General features: G+C 37.3%; 1 protein-coding gene across 6 annotated transcripts in view; it reads right to left on the bottom strand.

Moving 5' to 3' along the window:
* Fto (fat mass and obesity associated) overlaps positions 1-18548 on the bottom strand; it is a 410887-nt gene that overhangs the window by 218186 nt on the left and 174153 nt on the right. For all 6 annotated transcript variants that reach the window (XM_013516227.1, XM_013516224.1, XM_013516226.1 and 3 more), the window contains exons 5-6: positions 11120-11199; positions 4745-4888 (exon numbers count right to left, since the gene is read on the bottom strand). In XM_013516227.1, coding sequence (XP_013371681.1) covers positions 4745-4888; positions 11120-11199 — 224 coding nt within the window. The remainder of the gene's footprint in view (positions 1-4744; positions 4889-11119; positions 11200-18548) is intronic.

Genomic DNA, 18548 nt, shown 5'->3' with positions numbered 1-18548 from the left:
TTGTGAACATCGAATCTACTGGGCATGCATTTTATTCAACCCCATGGCCTGACTTTTTCACTTCTATGCTATGGGTCAAAAAAAAAAAAAAAAAAAAAAATTACAGTTTTTCAATCAAATGCCACCCTTACTGGCAAAAGAAGCAGTTGTCTCTTTTCTTAAAATTAAGTAAGGAAGCAAAAAAATATTTCCAGTTGTTTCAGATAGAGTTTAAAAGAAAATTTCACTTTTTCCTAAACTCTGGAAGGATAGAAGGAAAGCTATAGGGTGGACTTATCAGAAAACCTGAGGGTCAGCACTCAGAATACAATGGAAGCCTTATTATTTCAGAGTTTAAAAAAATAAGTAAAAGTCCCACCACGATATATGACTGATAAAATTCTAAGCATGACAGGGACTGGGTCTTCATCCCTTTCCCAGAGTGAAGTCCCCCGAGCAGGCTCACATCTAACAGAGACAAGCTGTCTGGAATGCAAACATAGAACAGAAGCCAGGAAACACTCCGTAAGGGATGTAGGTCCCTGAAGACAAGAACAACAGGAAACAATACGGAGGAGCTCTTTTGAGGTTCTCTTAGAGTGTTCTTTATACCTACAAACCAAACTCCTTGACATCTAACATGCATATCATGAAAATTCACCATCATCCAATCTTTGTAGACGATTACAACACAAAGGGAATTAAAGTCCACAAGCATCAAAAGGCATACTGACATTCTACAGACCCTACATGATCTTAAAGGACGTGCTGCATTGTCAGAGAAAGATGAAAGCACGGTCACAGTAGTTTTAGATTCATCGTACTGACCCAGAAAACCATCTCTGTAACAGTCTTCCCTTTATCTACCTTCTCAATGGATCAGTCAAAAGCGTGATCAACTATGAAAACCTTTTCTCCCAGAAATACCTAGAGAGCATCTGAAGAGCTGAAAGAAACAGGATCCATCTACTAGCTGAACCTAAGTCACTCGGCACTCAGGTAATGCACAGCAAAGCCCTGATTCTAAAATGTATTTCTAAGACACTAATTATAAAACCACATAGTTGTAAATCATCTCCATTACTCCTCCAGGCGAGCAAATAGCACCTCTTTTTCTTCTGCCACATTTGGTTCTTGATTTGGTCCCAGGTCAACAACATAATTACTGCATGAGATGTGTGAACATGTCCCTTAGAATTAATGTCTCACTATAGTAACTGAATTAAGTTATGTCACTGAAAAAGAAATTAGACGAGGAGGAGATGCTAAGAGCAAATCTACAAAGGGATATCCTATGAAGATCCTTTGTGAGGTTGTAAGAAAGGTATAAGTCTGACCAAAGGAAAATAAGACCCAGACAATATTATCAAACAGTGTATTCTTCCAGGAGAAATACACCAAGAGACTGATTCCACATTTTACTCTTTTTTAAAAAGAAAACACAATTTAGTAACACAGAGGAAGATTCTGCTTATGAATGAACATAAATCTTTCTAAGCATCTTACATTAGAAAAAAATACTTTAAAAGGTACTCAGCTCCTAGGTCTAAAGTTCCCAAAATACTTAGTTAGGAACTATTGAAGACAAGGAAAACAAGCCACTCCTAAACCCAGACAGCCTGAAAGTTTACAGTATTTAAAACCCAATGCTTCATCTTAGAATTTAGTTCAGCAAAGAAACATGGCCTTGAAGAAAGAGGAAAGCAAACAAGAAACTGGGGTATCTACAATGGACATTTGTGTTTTTATCTAATAATAGAACACAGTACAAAGTAAGCATGCAAGTGATCAACCCCAGGCCAGTAGTAAAGGAAGAGAACAATACTTGATGATGTGTCCTGACATATGGAATTAATTCTTAAGTAAGGAGATGACTTCGAAGAAACAAAGATGGTGGATGGTGGTGAAGACTGGCACACATGCTATTTGGATTCAAGATCTCTCTCTCTACTCAATCCCAGGTTAGGCTCAAAGGACTAAGGCTTCTGATACATCTCTTCCACCTCTCCCTAATGTGTACAATGTCAGAATCAGTGAGCCACCTTTTCAAACAAGGATTTGGATGACAGTATTCTTCTCTTAGATAAGCAGTAAAATTTTACAGATTTCCCATCCTCTGATGATAACAAAACAGCAGTCACAGAAGACCAGAAAGGACAGCAAAATGAAATAGCCCATATGCATGCTAAAGACACCACCCAATCTGCTAACTTGACTCTTAAGATTTTAGAGAAGGAAATAACTAAATTGCAGATTAGAATTTCTACACCACAAACATGGGGGAAGACATAGCTTTCCTTTTACCTATAATTCAGTGAGGTCATCAGGCCCATAACTGTGTATCTTTCCCATAACCCTACCTATCCACAATGTCTCCAGAGGGACTGATGACAGAGAATGTTGGAACTTAGTAGGCACAACAAAGAAAAAGGAGCCCGCCCTGGGCTCAGCTTAGCCTTATGGGTGGTTACTATTCCCCCTAAAAGGAGAATTTCTTTGTGTTTCCTTCTAGAAATTGTGACAATGTTTCAAAAACATAAAGCACACTCACAAGAGATTAAATACTTTTTAAAGGATATTAAAAGGATACACGAGGATATTGTAGGGGCAGACATTATTTATCCTTCAGTCACTCCTTAATTCCCTCATGGTAAAAAGGAAAGTCCTTGTCCTTTTGGGGGTTTCCAAGGACCTATAAATTCTGCCATTCCCCAGGCTCCTGACACTGGCTCCGTGCTCGCATCTCCCACACTGGCAGCCTCACTCTCTCCATTCGTTCTGTCCCTGAAGTACTCTGCAAACACCAGGCACTTTCAACCTCATGGTGTTTGCAGTCGAAATGCTCTTCCCCAGATATCCACACGGCTCACTCCTTCATCTTCTTCAAATCCCTGCTCGAAAGGCATCTTTTCAACAGGAACGCTCCCTACTCTGCACAACTTCTACTACCTTCTCTGGTTGTTTATTTTTCTTTGTAGCATTTAGCAACTTGGAACATACTATATATTTGAAGAGTGCCTGGCACATGCTCAGAAATTACTTATTGAAGATATGAATAAGATGTCCATCAATCATTTTGACTATATTGAAAAAAAGTCTCCACCAGTGACACTCTTCAATACAACTCCTCTCTTTATTAATCTTGCTTTTCTAAAAAAAAAAATTAAAATTTTTTAAGATATAATTTTAACCATAAAATCTATCCCTTTGAACTGGAGAATCCAACAATTTTTTTTTTTTTAATTTATGAAGTTGTATAACCACTACCAGTACTCTCCCTTTATACCAAGAAAGAAGACTGCCTGATCAGAGCCTTCTCTGGGCCAGGGATCTGCTACAAGATAAAAACACTGTTCTAGTTTCACTGGGTACATTTTTCTGTTTACTCTTTCCTTTGGACAGTCATTCTGGATTTCCACTTAAAGTAGCAATATAAAGTCTCCTTTTTAATAAATTATGTTAGAAGTGAGGTGGTTTACGCTGGATGTGATGGCACAGGTTTAAAATCCCAGCACTCAGGAGGCTGAGACAGGAGGATTGCCATGAGTTCAAGGCTAGCTCTGGCTACACAGTGAGTTCAAAGCCAGTCTGGGCTACATGTCAAGACACTGTCTCAAACAAAAGTAAGGAGTTTTTTTAAAAAAAAAAAGATGAGGGGCTGGGGAGTTAGCCCAGCGGCACAGCGCCTGCCTGGTAAGTGCGAGGTCATGAGTTTGATTCCCGGTACCGGAAAACAAACAACAAAAAAAGATGAAATAGTTAACAATATATGCAGCCCAAAGATATAGTAATATTGAAAGAATATTAACAATAATAAGAAGTTTGGGAAACATGTTAACTCATGTAATCTGGAACTGCTGCTGAGCTCACAGACTGCAGAAATGCAATTAATTTCCTAAATAAAAGGCAAAGTATTTTCACTCGCTCTTTAGGATGACCCTCAGTCCTTGGAAGACTAATTTTGCTGAGTCTTTCGTATTTTTGCATGCGTTGTGAGTGGCAATGAAGGGCCTGTGTTTCATATGCTCAGTTCAGAGCTATTTGTACAGCAAACAGCCTTGAAAAATAAAGACCTTCTTCCCAAATGGAGGGCAGGTTTGCCTTAAGAACTCAGAATGCAAAAACAGTACCTTCTTCTGGAACAAAGGACACTTGTGCTTACTACCTATTAGAACAGATCAAGCTACCTTAGCTCAAGGTCCGTCTCCTACGAGGCAATCCTTGTGGGTGCACAAGTTATCTGGCCCACTTTGCACCATCTTATGGAAACAGAAGCCTGGGAAAGGCTGCGGTCTGAAGGTTGGTGTCTCCCACCATTCTTATGTTGAAACCCTAATCCCCACAGCGATATTAATTAGAGGCGGGGCCTTTGGGAGGTGGTAAGGAGTGGGGAGGACTTCATACACTTATAGAAGAGGACCAAGGGGACTTATCTGTCCCTTCCACCATGTAAAGACACAGGAAAGAGGTGCCATCTATGAATTAGGAAACACTCTGATCTTGATCTCACCTCCAGGACTGTGAGAACGAATTCATGTTGTTAGATGCTCCCTGGGCTACTATATTTTGTTAGAATAGTTAAAATGGACCAAGGCAGAGAATTAGCACAAAAAGCTCAGGCTGTGGCTACTGCCTCTGTTATAATAAAGTGTACTTCACCTCTGACTTTGGAGTCTTATATCTTAGAGCAGCATGTAACTGGGGCAGATTAACTTGTTAGTAAGGGCTGAATCTCACATCCTTTAGAGTTCTTGCAAGTCCTCACCTCATTGTGAATTTCTTCTCCTTGTTTCAAAACTGCAGGCTCAAAGGATTTCAAAGAGACATCACCATTATCCACATCATCCCGGACATTCTGCACAGCCAACTGGCAGCGCTGTAAAATATAATCCAAGGTTCCCATAGAGCACTGCCAAGACACAACAGCAATCAAGATTAGAGTGCAAGCCATACTCAACTGTGCCGCTTGTCCTAGCGCTTTTCACATTCACCTTCGTCCCCAGAGCCCATACTCCTTAGCTCAGGAACTACTACAGTAGCCTGCTCACTATATTCTGTGCTGCCGACTCTGCCTCACCTGGGCCGCTCAGCTTGCTGGTATTCTTTTATTATGTGGAACTTTTACATTTAACCAAGCAACATGAGACCAAGGCCGAGTGTGTGTGTGTATGTGTATGTCTGTCCGTCTGTCTGTCTGTGACAGAGACAGAGAGAGAGAGAGACAGAGAGAGAGAGAGAGATATTATGTGATGAATAACATTAACCAAGAAGTCAAGGACACTGATTTTATATCAAGTTCCATGAACCTAACAATGGGAGAGAAAGGTAACCAAGCTGTGGAGCTGCCTCAAAAGCACTCAAAATAGAACAGTAAGGGGGTGCTAAGGTTTATAAACACAAGACAAAAAACGTTTTTCCCTTTATTGTAAGAAAAAAAAACATTACACTAGACAGTTGTGCTCACTGGCAGAATAAATTCTTTAACTGATAAAGAATATGGAGCTCATGCCGTCATAGCACATTCAAAGGCGTAACTTAGTACCTGGGAATCAGGGAGCACACAAATGACTAGTTCATCCCCCTGCCAGTCTGTGGAAACAAAACAGAGGTCAAATGGACAGACTCGGAATGGCCCTCTGTCAGAAAAAAGAGGACGCAAATAGAGTATGCACCCAATTGTTTCCATCATTAAATGACTTTTTAGAATGATAAAAGGCAAACTATATATATATCTCCTTTAGAAACAATGAGGGAAATGTATCTCTAAGATATTTTTATTTTCATATTTATAACTTAAACTGAGTCCTTGGAAATAACCTTGAGGGCTGATACTCTAGGTCAGACAGTCTTCACACAGCTATTGCCAATTTATACAATGTGACATCTATAAGCTAGGAAAAACAAAGTTTCTGTGCCAAAAAAACCCAGAAGCTTGACTAATATGTACTTTAATATGATGACCCCAGGGTACGGAGAGCACAAGGGCAGGCAGCTCCAATTTGTTGCAAAGAAAAAACACAAAATAGAGGTGAATTATCACTCACTTTAGTCCCACAACCCCTCCTACGACATATTTTTAAATGACATTCTGCCTAGAAAGTTGTCCTACTCAGTCCTTTACTTCCCCAAGTACAAAGTAACCTAAATAATTGTGTGGCCACTTACCATAGCTAAAGATGGGATCAACCTAAATTTCCCATCAACTGGGAACCACTTAAATGAACTACACTTTAACCTTATTTGCTACCGATAAAAAGGGAAGGGGAAAGTGAAATTTTTCCTGAATGTAGAGAGCTTTATTTTGTATAAAGATTATGATCAGACCTGGGTTTGTTGCTAGGTTTTTATTCTTTTTTATTTTGCCACAGCTTTACTGAAATATAATTCACATACCATAAAATTCACCAATTTAAAGCATATAATTCAATGTGTTTTAGTATATTCATACAGCTGTGCAATTATAGCTACAATTAATTTTACAATAATTTTATTACACTAAAATGAAACTAAAAGTGTCCTTTAGCACTCACTCTCCCATTTTCACCAACCTTTCCTGCCCTGGGCAACTACTAATCTACTTTCTATGGCCATATATATGTCTATAGTGGACATTCAGATAAATTAAATGATACATGGCATGATCTTTTGTGACTAGCTTCTTAGACTTAGCACGCTTTCCTGGTCTATCCATGTTGCAGAATGTATCAGCATTTCAGTTCTCCATATTGCCAAATATTTGACTGTAAGGCTATACCACATTTTATTCATCCATTTAGGTGATGAACATTTAGGTTGTGCCCACTTTTTGAATGATAAAAGGCAAATCAAGGTACTGTGAAGAATGATGTACAAGTTTTAATTTCTCTTGGGCATATAGCCAGGCATGGAATTGCTATGTCTTAGGGTAACTTTGTATTTAACCTTCTGAGGATGAGCCCAACTATTTCCCCAAGTGGCTGCATCGACCTTTATACACTCTTAGCAGTGGTGCACAGGGTTCCTCTTTTATGCACAGCCTCACCAACACCTGTCATCCTTTTTTCACTATAACCATCCTGGTATCTCATCGCGGTTTTCACTTGCATTTCTCTATGATGTACACTTTTCATGGGCTTCCTGGCCATTTGCATACTTTCGGACATGCCTATGCAGACCCTTCACCATTTTAACCAAAATTATTTCTCATTTTACTTATTGAGTTCTAAGAATTCTCTAAGTGTTCTAAACATAAATACCTTACAAAATACATGATTTGCAAATATTTGCTCCGATTCTGTAGGTTTTCTTTCCACTTTCTTGATGGTGTTCTTTGAAGCACAAAAATTTTTAATTTGATGAAGCCCAATTTTTCCATTTTTTCTTGGTTTGTTTGTGCTCTAGATGTCCTATCTAAACAGCCTTTTCCACACTGGGGGTACACTTCAGTGGTACAGTGCCTGCCTAGTGTGCAAGAGATCTATGCATGAGGCCCTGATTTCAATCCCTAGTACCCAAATCCAGGAAAAACACCAACAACAAAAACCAACTTTAGCCATTGCCTATGCCAAGAAAATAATTATGTATTGATGAGTAGTTCTCATCAAAGTTTCTGAAACAAAGCAAAAAGTGCAGAATAGTGTATAGGGTAGGCTACCACTATGTCTGAGTAACATCACACATAAAAGATAGTAAGAATGACAACTTTGGTTTTCTGTGGGAAGGAGGAGTTAGTTGACTTAAAAAAAGACTAACTTTTAGGCAGTAGTTTTTTGAATTTTAAACTTCTTGAGTAACTAGCTATTCAAAAAATAATTATGCAAGAATACAATAATAATTATTATAATTATTAGAACATAATTATTATAAACATATAAATATACCATAATATAATTAAATTATATTATAAATTTATAATATAATTACATAGATTATATTATAAATACAATGATTTCACATAAAATAATAACTTCAGTGTTGAGGAAAATCATTTCTTACTTCTACTATTCAAAAAATAACATAAGATGAATTTTAAAATCTTAAATAAGATAAAAAGATAATCGTTCTACCTAAACCTATTTTTATTTTTTATTGTGATTATCTGTCCACATACAGTTCTAATCAGTATGCAGAAATCAATGTATGTGTTGTTTTTCTCTTTTTACAAATAAGTATTCAAAACTACCAGTACCAATGTTGCCAATCAAGTTTACACTTGACAATTCAATTAAGTGGTCACACTGTACAAAGCATTAAGGATCCGCCCAATTTTTCACGATTAGCAATCCTGGTAAATAAACCTCTTTATTTCTATAGATATAATTCTACTGAATTATTTCCTAGGTTGATTTCCTAAAAACAGTGTTATGAGATCAAATATATGAATATTTCCATGGTACTTCATACACACACAGCCTTCTAAAAGGTGATCAATAAGAAAAATTAACAGAAGCATAAAACATATTGGCTTCACTGTAACTTTACCAGCGCTAAATGCTACTATTTTTTTTAACATTGGGTAGTAATATTTTGTTAGAAATATAAATTTATCCTAAAACAGTGATTTTTTTTAAAAAAATTACTTTTAATTTTAAGATGAGTTTTAAAAGTCCATTTACAAAAGATGATCCATGGTATACTTTTTCTGAAAAGATTAGACAATAAATTTTTTAGGCCTGTAGGCCACAAGGTCTGTGTTGCAACTGCTGAGCTCTAACACTATAGCTCCAAAGCAGCCATAAATAATGCATAAACAAATGAGTGTACTTATGTTACAATAAAACTTTATTTATAAAATTAGTCCCTTTGTTCATAGGTCATAGTTTATGGAGTTCTGGAATAGAATACACAAAGCAAGATAGTCACAAAACTCACATTATATGTGTCTAATTAGAAAAATATCACGTAGCTTTAGCCAAAGCACAAAAAAAATACAAAAGTCATACAGCTGGGGCAATGATTTTCTCCCAACAGACTTATCACACATATCCCCCTCTTTGTTTACAGTTAATGAATGCTCAAAGTTTTCCCTACATATTAGAAGATGTAAAGAAAGTTATGATTAATCTGAAAAAGCTAAGCCTTAAGCAATGAAGGCTAGGGAATTATTTTTCTTTTTTTTCTTTTTTTGTTTTTTGGTTTTTTTGTTTGTTTGTTTGTATGTTTTTTCTTCCGGTACCAGGAATCGAACTCATGATGTTGTGCTTGCCTGGCAGGTGCTGTGCCGCTGAGCTAAATCCCCAGCAACCCTCCCCCTTTTTTTTTGTTAAGGGAATTATTTTTCAAACAGTACACCAAAGGGCTCTTTGCAGAGCTTGTGTGCGTACTGCAGGAAATGGGGAGTTAGAAGTTTCTCATGCTCTCCCAAATTGTGCTGTATTATTCTATTTCGTAGTACTGGGGACTGGGACCCAAAGTCTTTACACTGACCTATATCTCCCAACCACTTTTTTATTCATGACAGGGTCTCTCTAAGTCACTAAGTCACCAAGACTGGGGTCAAACTTAGAATCCTCCTGCTTCAGCATCATAATATGCTGGGATTACAGACCTGCATCAAGACACTGGGCTTCTCCAATGTTTTAATGTCACATTTCCATTTGTCTGCTAGACCTCTCTACTTAGTAGTACCAATTCAGTCTGTTTAAAACTCTACTACTGCCTTTCTACAATGTCTTAGACCCTCTGTTCCCATCAATACTCCTGTCATTCCCTGATCACCCAGATTTGAACCTCAGAATCATCCCAGAGCTTGGCATGTAGAAAGTATCCAATAAGGGGCTAGGGATTTAGCTCAGCGGCAAAGCGTCTGCCTGGCAAGCACAAGGTCGTGAGTTCGGTTCCCGGTACCGGAGAAAAACCAAAAAAAAAAAAAAAAAAAAGAAAGTATCCAATAAAAAGTTATTCTTTTGTTCATTCATTTATTCATTCTACTTTCCTGTCTCCATTTCTTAGTCAGTTGCCAAGCCTCACACTACATCTCCCATATCATTCATGGAAATTTCTTCTTTTTCCTGCTACAATCACCTAACCTAAGTTATCTCTAATATGTCAATTTAAAGAATGGCCTACGACTGCCAACAAATTTCTGCTGAAACACCTAATCTGATATCCAAGAACACTCACAGTCAGTCCCATGCACAGTCCCCCTATCTGCTAACACTCCCTTTGATATTCTGGGATCCAAACTACAGCCACTCAATATTTCCCAGGTATCCACATCCTATTATAATAACAATATTCCTACCTTGGTCCTGTTTCATTCCATTAGCTATCCTAAAATGTTCTAAAAGTCCCTCACTCTAGTGTATAAATGTAAATGGAATAACTCTCCATATAAAGTAATATAATATAGGTGTTCCTATCTTCTAATAATTTTCATAAGAATAAAATAAAATTACAATAATAGTAATTAGCAGTAGTTTACATTCTTTGAATATATATCAGTCACTGTTCTAAAAGACTTCTATGGATTAATTTATTTCATCATCATAATTATCACATGAATTAGGTAGGCTTGTTCTTGGCTTGGAGGTCAACTTGTAATTCTACTAATACTTACTGTCTTCTCTCTGGAACTCTAAAGTGACTGCTATGGTTTTTCTCATTTGTTAACTTTCCATTCGGAATTAGTTTGATCAGCTGACCAGTAGCCACTGCCACATGGTGGCAAAATTTAGCAATAAAATTTGGGTTATGAACACAATTGGGAAATTCAGAAATTCCTTAACTTTCTCCTACATTTATACTCATACGCCCAAAGACTCACAAAAGAGTTAAGGGAAATATTCATTTGAAACCAGCCACAGCTAACAAATGTACGAGCACAGGAATTCATTCCATCTCTTCTAGCCATCACCTGCTCTTGATCTTGACAGATACAGCACCTAAGAAAATCTCAAACTAGGGACACCTACCACTAGAAGGTATTTACCTTCGCCAAGAAATATCATCCCCAAAAGCAAAATATACTTATTCCAAGCCACGAACACATTCAAACTGCAACCAATACAACCTAAAGCTAAAAAGGCAAGTAAATAGAGATTCAAGTTAGATGGAAGCAATTTTGCTATCAAACACTCTTCCAAGCTCTATGAGAAACTGCTCATTCAACCACTTCTGTCATATCCCATTAAGTATGAATCACATTTTTATTTATACTTACCTCTGCCACTCGGTGGGTAGAACTAAACCGAGGTTGTGAACCAGCCAAAACACAGTGTTGGTGGGTGGCATTGAGATCATCTGCAGGAAAAATACAAAAAAAAATTTTTTTTAAACATGTTTATTAGTCAGTATATACTATCTACTGTCTAACTAAAATAGAAAGTAATAAAAAGTAAACAGTAAATCTGTCACTCAAGGAACAACAGTAACCAAAGTATTAACATTTACCTTGTGTTATTTAATCCATTCTTCATAAGAAGGATGAACATGTATATTATATGTAACTATGTACACACATATGTGCATACCCACTTATGTCTACATCATCCAAACCAGGTCACTTTCAAAAGTGATGGAGGACATCCTCCAAAATTATTCCAGAACAACTAATGTAAACCTGGGCTACCCTCAGCCAGCATGATATATGGTCACCCTACTTATGTGGTCTTATGATGTTTGAAGTTCACTACTTATGCGTGGTGCTCCTTTCTCTTTCACGTGCAGATCTCCTCCTAGGTACGTCTTTTCAGGGAGCCAGAGATGAACATTTTCAGCCAAAATCTGCCTCTTTCTCTCCATAATCAAAGTATCAATTTTGCCCTACCAATTTTCCAGGCAACAAACCAACAAACTCAGCATGATGCATGTTTGGCTCTCAGAATAAAATCTGAGCATAGAGAGTCATGATTCAAGAATGAAGTAGATGGTAAATTATCTCTTAAAGAATAGTCTTAAAACCACAAGCAATAGGAGAAAAAAAATAACCAAGTTGTTGCACGTTCCAAGAACTTATGGTATATATTAGGCAAAAGTAGTACCACTTTTACCTACAATATTACTTCCTCTACTACAAAGAAGACAGATAAACAGTATTTTCCCCAACAACATACAGTAGCCTTTATAGGCAACACAAGCTCCTTATCAAGGTACTAAGAAAGAAAGGCAAGTAGTCCGCATGCACATCAGCCCAAATAGTCTATAAAGTAAGCTCCAATCACAGGAAGGAAACGCAAAATGACAACTGAAGGCCTTCCACTGCAGATAATGGAATAGTGGGACAAAGCTTGCTCTCAGCTTTAAACAACTATAAAACAAAGCAAAAATATGAATCAAAAGTTCCTAACAAGAAATAGGAAGACAGGATACCAATGAAAAGAGAAACAAATAGGTGAGGCCTATGACTGCCACTACTTACGCCTGGGAAACAGTTTGAAAGCCAGAGCAGGAAAGGGGAAGTCAGTGGAAAGAACAGACATAGGTGGCCAAAGCAGCAAGCTCTGCAAGGCAGGCTATAGGAACAGCAGAACTTAGGAAGAGAGCAAGCGGAGATCTGTTGAAGGGTGTCCACCAGTCTTTGGCTTAGCTTCGATGTGTGTATGTGTGCATGAAAATTCCCAGTGGTCAAAAGCAAGCAGCAGAAAGCAGTCAGTAGACTGAACAAATCTCAGACCAGAATACTTTGTGTTTCCGGTAGCCAAAATGTTCCTACTATGAGATCTTAGGTAACCCTTAGAAAAAGCAACATCTTAATAGTACAGCCGCATTAATACTAAATTAAAGGTTGTTCTAGATCCACTAGCAAAAGTTACAACTAAGCCTCCTCAAAAGGATCCAGTTTATTGACGTAATTAATTATTTATTGGGACAAAATCCAACAATATTCAACAGGATACAACAAAATCAGGCACCCAAAATATACAATGTGTAATATCTAGCATTCACTGAAAAAGTGACAGGAAACAGAAGTGAAAGCCATCCATACGCACATATGTGTGTGGGTACCTTTCATCTTATATATATATACCAAAGCTTCTAAAATGTATACAATCTGAAGTTAAACTCACACTGAAATTAACAGAAATGTAGGTACCAGAGAAGAAAAAGATCAGTAAACTGGAATACACAAAAATAGAAAGCACTTAAAATAAAGAAAACAGAAAAAAAAAAAAAAACCACTACCAAAACATTAAAGGCAGTTTAGGACTTACAAAACAACATTAAGTAATTTAACGTAAATGTAACTTAAGTTACCCAAAAAAATTACTGTTCCAAGTTTGTTCTAAAATTCCAAGTTTGATGAAAACTACATGCCCAATGTCTCCAGAAGCTTAAAAAATATGAGGCAAAATAAAACAAAGCTGAACTAACGTAGATCAAATTTTTCAGTATCAATGATAAAGGAAAATGTTAACAGAAAGCAGAAAAGAAGATACATTAAATACAGAAGGTCAAAGATGAGAATGACTGCAGACTTCTCAATTTAGAAGACAAGCTGACAACATATTCAAAATACTCAAAGAAAACAACTGTCAATCTAGATTGCATCCCAAGTGAAAACAGCAGTCCAAAAGGAAAGTGAAATAAAGACTTCGGAAAAGGCTAAAATAATTTGCATTCAATACACTAATACTATAACAAAATTTTTGTTTTTGTCTTTTTGAAACAGGGTCCCACTATGCAGTTCAGGCTGGTCTGAGTTCACTTTGTATCCCAGGCTGGCCCCGAACTCACAGTGATCCTCCTGCCTCAGCCTCCTGAGTGCTGGAATTACAGGTAGGCACTACCATGTCCAGTTTTTACAAAAATTGTAATATAAAATTTTTCAAGCAAATAAAAAATATAAGAATTTAGACCTGCTCAAAAGAATACAAGTATCATCAGGAAAAAAGAAAATTACTAAGAGGTAAACTAATTAGAGCCAAAATAATAACAATGCATTCTCAAGTCTGTAACACAGAATAGAAGTAAAATGCATGTAGACAGCACAAAGGATATGAGAAAAGAAATAAAAGTATAATATTTTAAGATTCTGACACTAAAGGAAAAGCAATAGAATAACATGATGGTAACTGTGATAAATTAAAGATGTATACTATAAACTTAAGAGTAGCAATTCTCAATCAATGTAACTTTGTCATTACCACCTCCCTCTCAGTCTTCAAGGGACCTCTGACAGCATGTGGAGACATATTTGTAGATATCACAACTGAGAGGGAACACAATTTCATCTTGTAGAAGCTAGGGATGAAAACAGTCTACAATTCATAGGATAATCCAATAACAACAAAAAGTATTCAGCCTACGTGTCAGAAGTGCTGAGCTTAAGAAATCCTATCCCAAGGAAACTACTAACAAAATCATCCATCAATCAAAGAGGTATAGTTAATAAGGCAAAAGTAGAAATACACTGGAGTAAGAAAAATATCTAAATCCAAAAGAAGTAGGAGAAGAAAGGAAAAGGAAAAAAATATATGAAAGCATTAAAAAATAAATAGGAAGATGTTACAAAATAGAGTAACCTCTATCTGCACTAATCAGGAAAAGAGAAGATCTTAATTATCAATGCCAGGTATCAAAGCAAGATCATCATAGTTCCTATAGACACCAAAAAGATGATAGGAGAATACAGTGAACAATTTAATGACAATAACTTCAACAACCTAAATGTAATTCACAAATTCCTTGAAAGACAAACTCTTAGGGCCAGGGATATAGCTCAGCAGCACAACACCTGCCTGGCAAGTGTGAGGTTATGAGTTCAAGTCCCCATATCAAAAAAAAAAGACAAACTATCAAACCTTACTGAAAAAGTAACAAACAAGAATAGTTCCCTGTCTTATTAAAGAAACAAAATTTATAATTAAAAATCTTCCTATAAAGAAGACCTCAGGCTCAGACAACACCACTGTTAAATTTCAACAAATACTTAAGGAAAAAATAGTATCAGATCTACTCCAATTCTTCCAGAAAATAGAAGCAAAGGAAGTACCTCACAAATTATTCTGTAAGAGGAGAATTACCCTGGTCACTCAAAGGTGATCATATATCTAAATGTATGAGACCAAATCATAAGATCTCTAGAACAAAACAGGAGCAAATCTTTGTAACTACACAAAACAAAATAACATTCCTAAGACTTTTTTAAAAGGCAATCCATTAGCGTCGGAATACAGAACAGTTCTTTCCAGAGATTGAAAATCAGAGAAAGGACTGACTCAAAAGGAGGATAGGTGAACTTAATGAGGCTGAAAAATATTTTCTATATAATGATTGTGGTAATAGCTACACCAAGTCACATATTTCTTAAAACTAATCCAATTGTAGAGTTCAAATTGGTGGACGTCACCACATGTGAATCATCTAAACTGATCCTCAATAAAATTTAACAATTTAAAAATTGCCAGGACGTCCTGTTTCCATTATTGCATGTATGGAGCTTACGAGTCATCACTAAACTGACAACAGTAACAAAACAAACTTGAGAATCAATAACTTTTCTATGGTCCATTAGAGGAGAGTGTAAGCTCACTATCCTGAGAACAATCATATGTAGTTATTTAAATATAGAGTATATATAGCTTCACAAGAAAGCGAGATGCTGCAGTGTGGAAATGATATGAGTGTCCCTCAAAGCTTCATGTATTAAAATTTAATCCCTACTGTTAAGCAATTAAGAGGGCAGAAACTTAATGGGACTTGTGTGCTTAGTGGGAGGGGCTCTGGGGAAATGACCAGGATTAGGTAAGATTATTAGGGTAGAATCCCAAGTAGCTTTATAAGAAGAGGGGGAGATACCAGGCACACCTACACACACACACACACACACACACACTCTCTCTCTCTCTCTCTCTCTCTCTCTCTCTCTCTCTCTCTCTCCTGTCTCTTGCCATGTGATGCTAGCAAAAACAAGAAATGGACCAGCCCTTCCCTTCTCCCTTTGACAGCCAGAGGGAGAATGCTCTGACAGCCACTGCTACTGCTATCTAAGAGGCCCCTGCTGCTTCAGGAGCTACCAGCTCAGCACAGCTCAGCTTGCTGACCACAGCAAGCTTAAAGCATAGATAAATCTCAGATGACTCCAGCTGTAGCCAATCCTGGCCTCCTGTGACAGATGACACTGCCATCGAAGGCTTGAATTTGACCTTGAACCACCAAAGCCATAATAGAAATAAACTTCCTTGCTTTGTGAAGTTAGCCTGTCTCTGGCATTTCATTAGGGTAATGAAAGCTGACCAATACAAGAGACTGCAGCCAAGTAAGAGCTGACACAGGAAGACCAATCAGAAAGCTATCATAGTAGGTCATGCAGGAATTGATAGTGACTTGGACTCAGTGACAGAGGAGATGAAAAGCAGTCATTAGATTTAGAATGTTTTTCAGAAAAGCCAACAGTACCTGTTAAAAGGATTGAATATTTGAAATGGAAGAAACGGTGGGATCAAGAGCAACTTTTCCTGTGAAAGGTGACTAAGGGTGAATTAGGTAACAAACCTTAAGATATATAAATAATACTACAAAATGCAACGTGATGTAAAGATGAAAAGATCAATACATTTGGAGCTTTAAATGCAAATATAAATACAATAATATAGAAGATCAAATCAGATTCAATCTTTGCAGACTTAGTTTGAACGCTTGATGAAGAAAGCTAATGGTATGGTCATACCACCCTGAACGCACTCGATCTTATCTGAAGAAGAAGGCTGAAGGACCATTACTAATCCTACATCTCTAATCCTACATGGTTTACCTGATTTCTACCTGCTTGTCTTCTCTGAGGAATCTGGCTAAAGACACTGTGTGTTTCTGGGGGATCATGACTATTTTGCCTAAAAGGGTTTCAGAATCAAGCAAGAAAGTAAAAAGTAACAATTAGGATTTTCCAGACCAGATTCCCATAAACAGTTGGAACAATTTCTAGGAAATACACAAATTCTAATCTCAACTACCATATTTAGGGTAGCACTATTACTTCCATGCTACTAGTATCAGAATCTACAGACATTATGAGGGGGAAAATCATCTTAATGAGTGCATTTGTTTAGTGCTTTTATTCCACTGAGTGATAAAGTGATGTTGGTCAGTTGGCAAATGTAACATTAGCATTGCTACTTTGCAACTTTATTTAAATCTTTCACAACTCCATAACCAAACAATTCTTTTGAAATTTCTTCTGTCTCTAATCCTACATGATTTTTAGGAAAAACCCTGTAATTTTCATGTAAGAGCTTCTAATTTATCTAAAATTCCAAACTTCAAGGATTGTGTGCCTCAAAAGCTACACTAAAGTCATTCCCAGCTTTCAAAGACTATTCTTAAGAATTTTTACATAAGAATACATTAAAGAATGTCTATTTGTCAGAGAAATCTCAGAATACAGCTAAAAACTGACTATCTACAACTGGAATCAAAGTTTAGAAATTACTCAACAAAACATTAAAAAAATCCTCTCAATCTTTGCTAACAGCAGCACACCCTGGAATTAGTTGAAGAAAGCTCTGAACATTCATTGTAGCATGGAATTTCATCTCATATATGAAAGACCACAGGTGCAAAAGAACAATTTACACTACATAACCAATTCATATGCAAGACTTTTCTGGTTTTCATACTAACACTGTTACATCCTGAGATTCCCCCTCCCACAGAAAAATCAGGACAGGTGGTCGCTCTAAATCCCACCCCCCACTGACTTCCTTGGTTTTGCGGTCCAGTGTGTCGCCAAGGCTATTTCACCCAAATTTCTTAAAGTAACAATCAGGAGCTTTGCTAAAGGCACTCTCGAGGTAAATAAGTCCAATAGTGAAATCCAATCTCCCCAGCTTCACACAGTCACTGAAGCTTTTCATACTTACTCACCTGTCCATTCTCATCTCTCAATCTTAATATTTATGACCTTATTTTTCCTAGATGTGGGGACATCCACGAGTGAGGACATTTTCAGAATTTAACAGCCAGTGAAAGGAGGGGAAGCTCCTGGCAAGATGCCAGTTCAGACACAGGCTGCTACTGTCCCCATGCCTAGACTGTCAGAGACAGGTTCAATATTCAATGGAAGATTAAAAACAGATCGAAACCCTGGTAGTGCTAAATATTAGGAAACGGTATTCCAATGCCAGAGAGGCGAAGAACTGTGCTTGATATAATAAAGGTAGAATTAGACAAGAGGAGCTAAGAAGACTGACACACGGCTGTCTCTCTGAAAAAACAGCATGCTTCCTCAGATACAGAGATTCATACTCTTGACTCAGAACATGGAGAGCAAAACCACAAGGAACGCTAGAGGCCACTCCGAGGTAGAGTTCTGGCCCCTGTATAAGGTAGCATTATATACCCATAATCCATGGTGCTCACAGGACCCGGGCTGGGTTGCCATTACAAGCTGTCATTCTGAGAAGGGAAGCAGACACGGCTGAGGTAAGGAATTGAACCCAGAAGCTATGCCGCAGTGTGCCAAAATCTATCACTGTTTGCTCTTACTGCAAGGATCCACTTCATGTAAAGACACAGGCAAATTTTTAAGCATATTCCAATTTATCCAATCTCTCATCTGGCAAAGTAAGACTACATTTTCTTCCTTCCTCCTTCAAGGGATGAATTCTGCCAGCAACCCATATTACTCTTCCATGGAATCAATCTCAGGTATC

The sequence above is a fragment of the Chinchilla lanigera genome, unplaced genomic scaffold, assembly GCF_000276665.1.
Source record: "Chinchilla lanigera isolate Chin_1 unplaced genomic scaffold, ChiLan1.0 scaffold00032, whole genome shotgun sequence".
NCBI classification, from domain to species: domain Eukaryota; kingdom Metazoa; phylum Chordata; class Mammalia; order Rodentia; family Chinchillidae; genus Chinchilla; species Chinchilla lanigera.
This window is presented reverse-complemented; position numbering and strand designations above follow the sequence as displayed.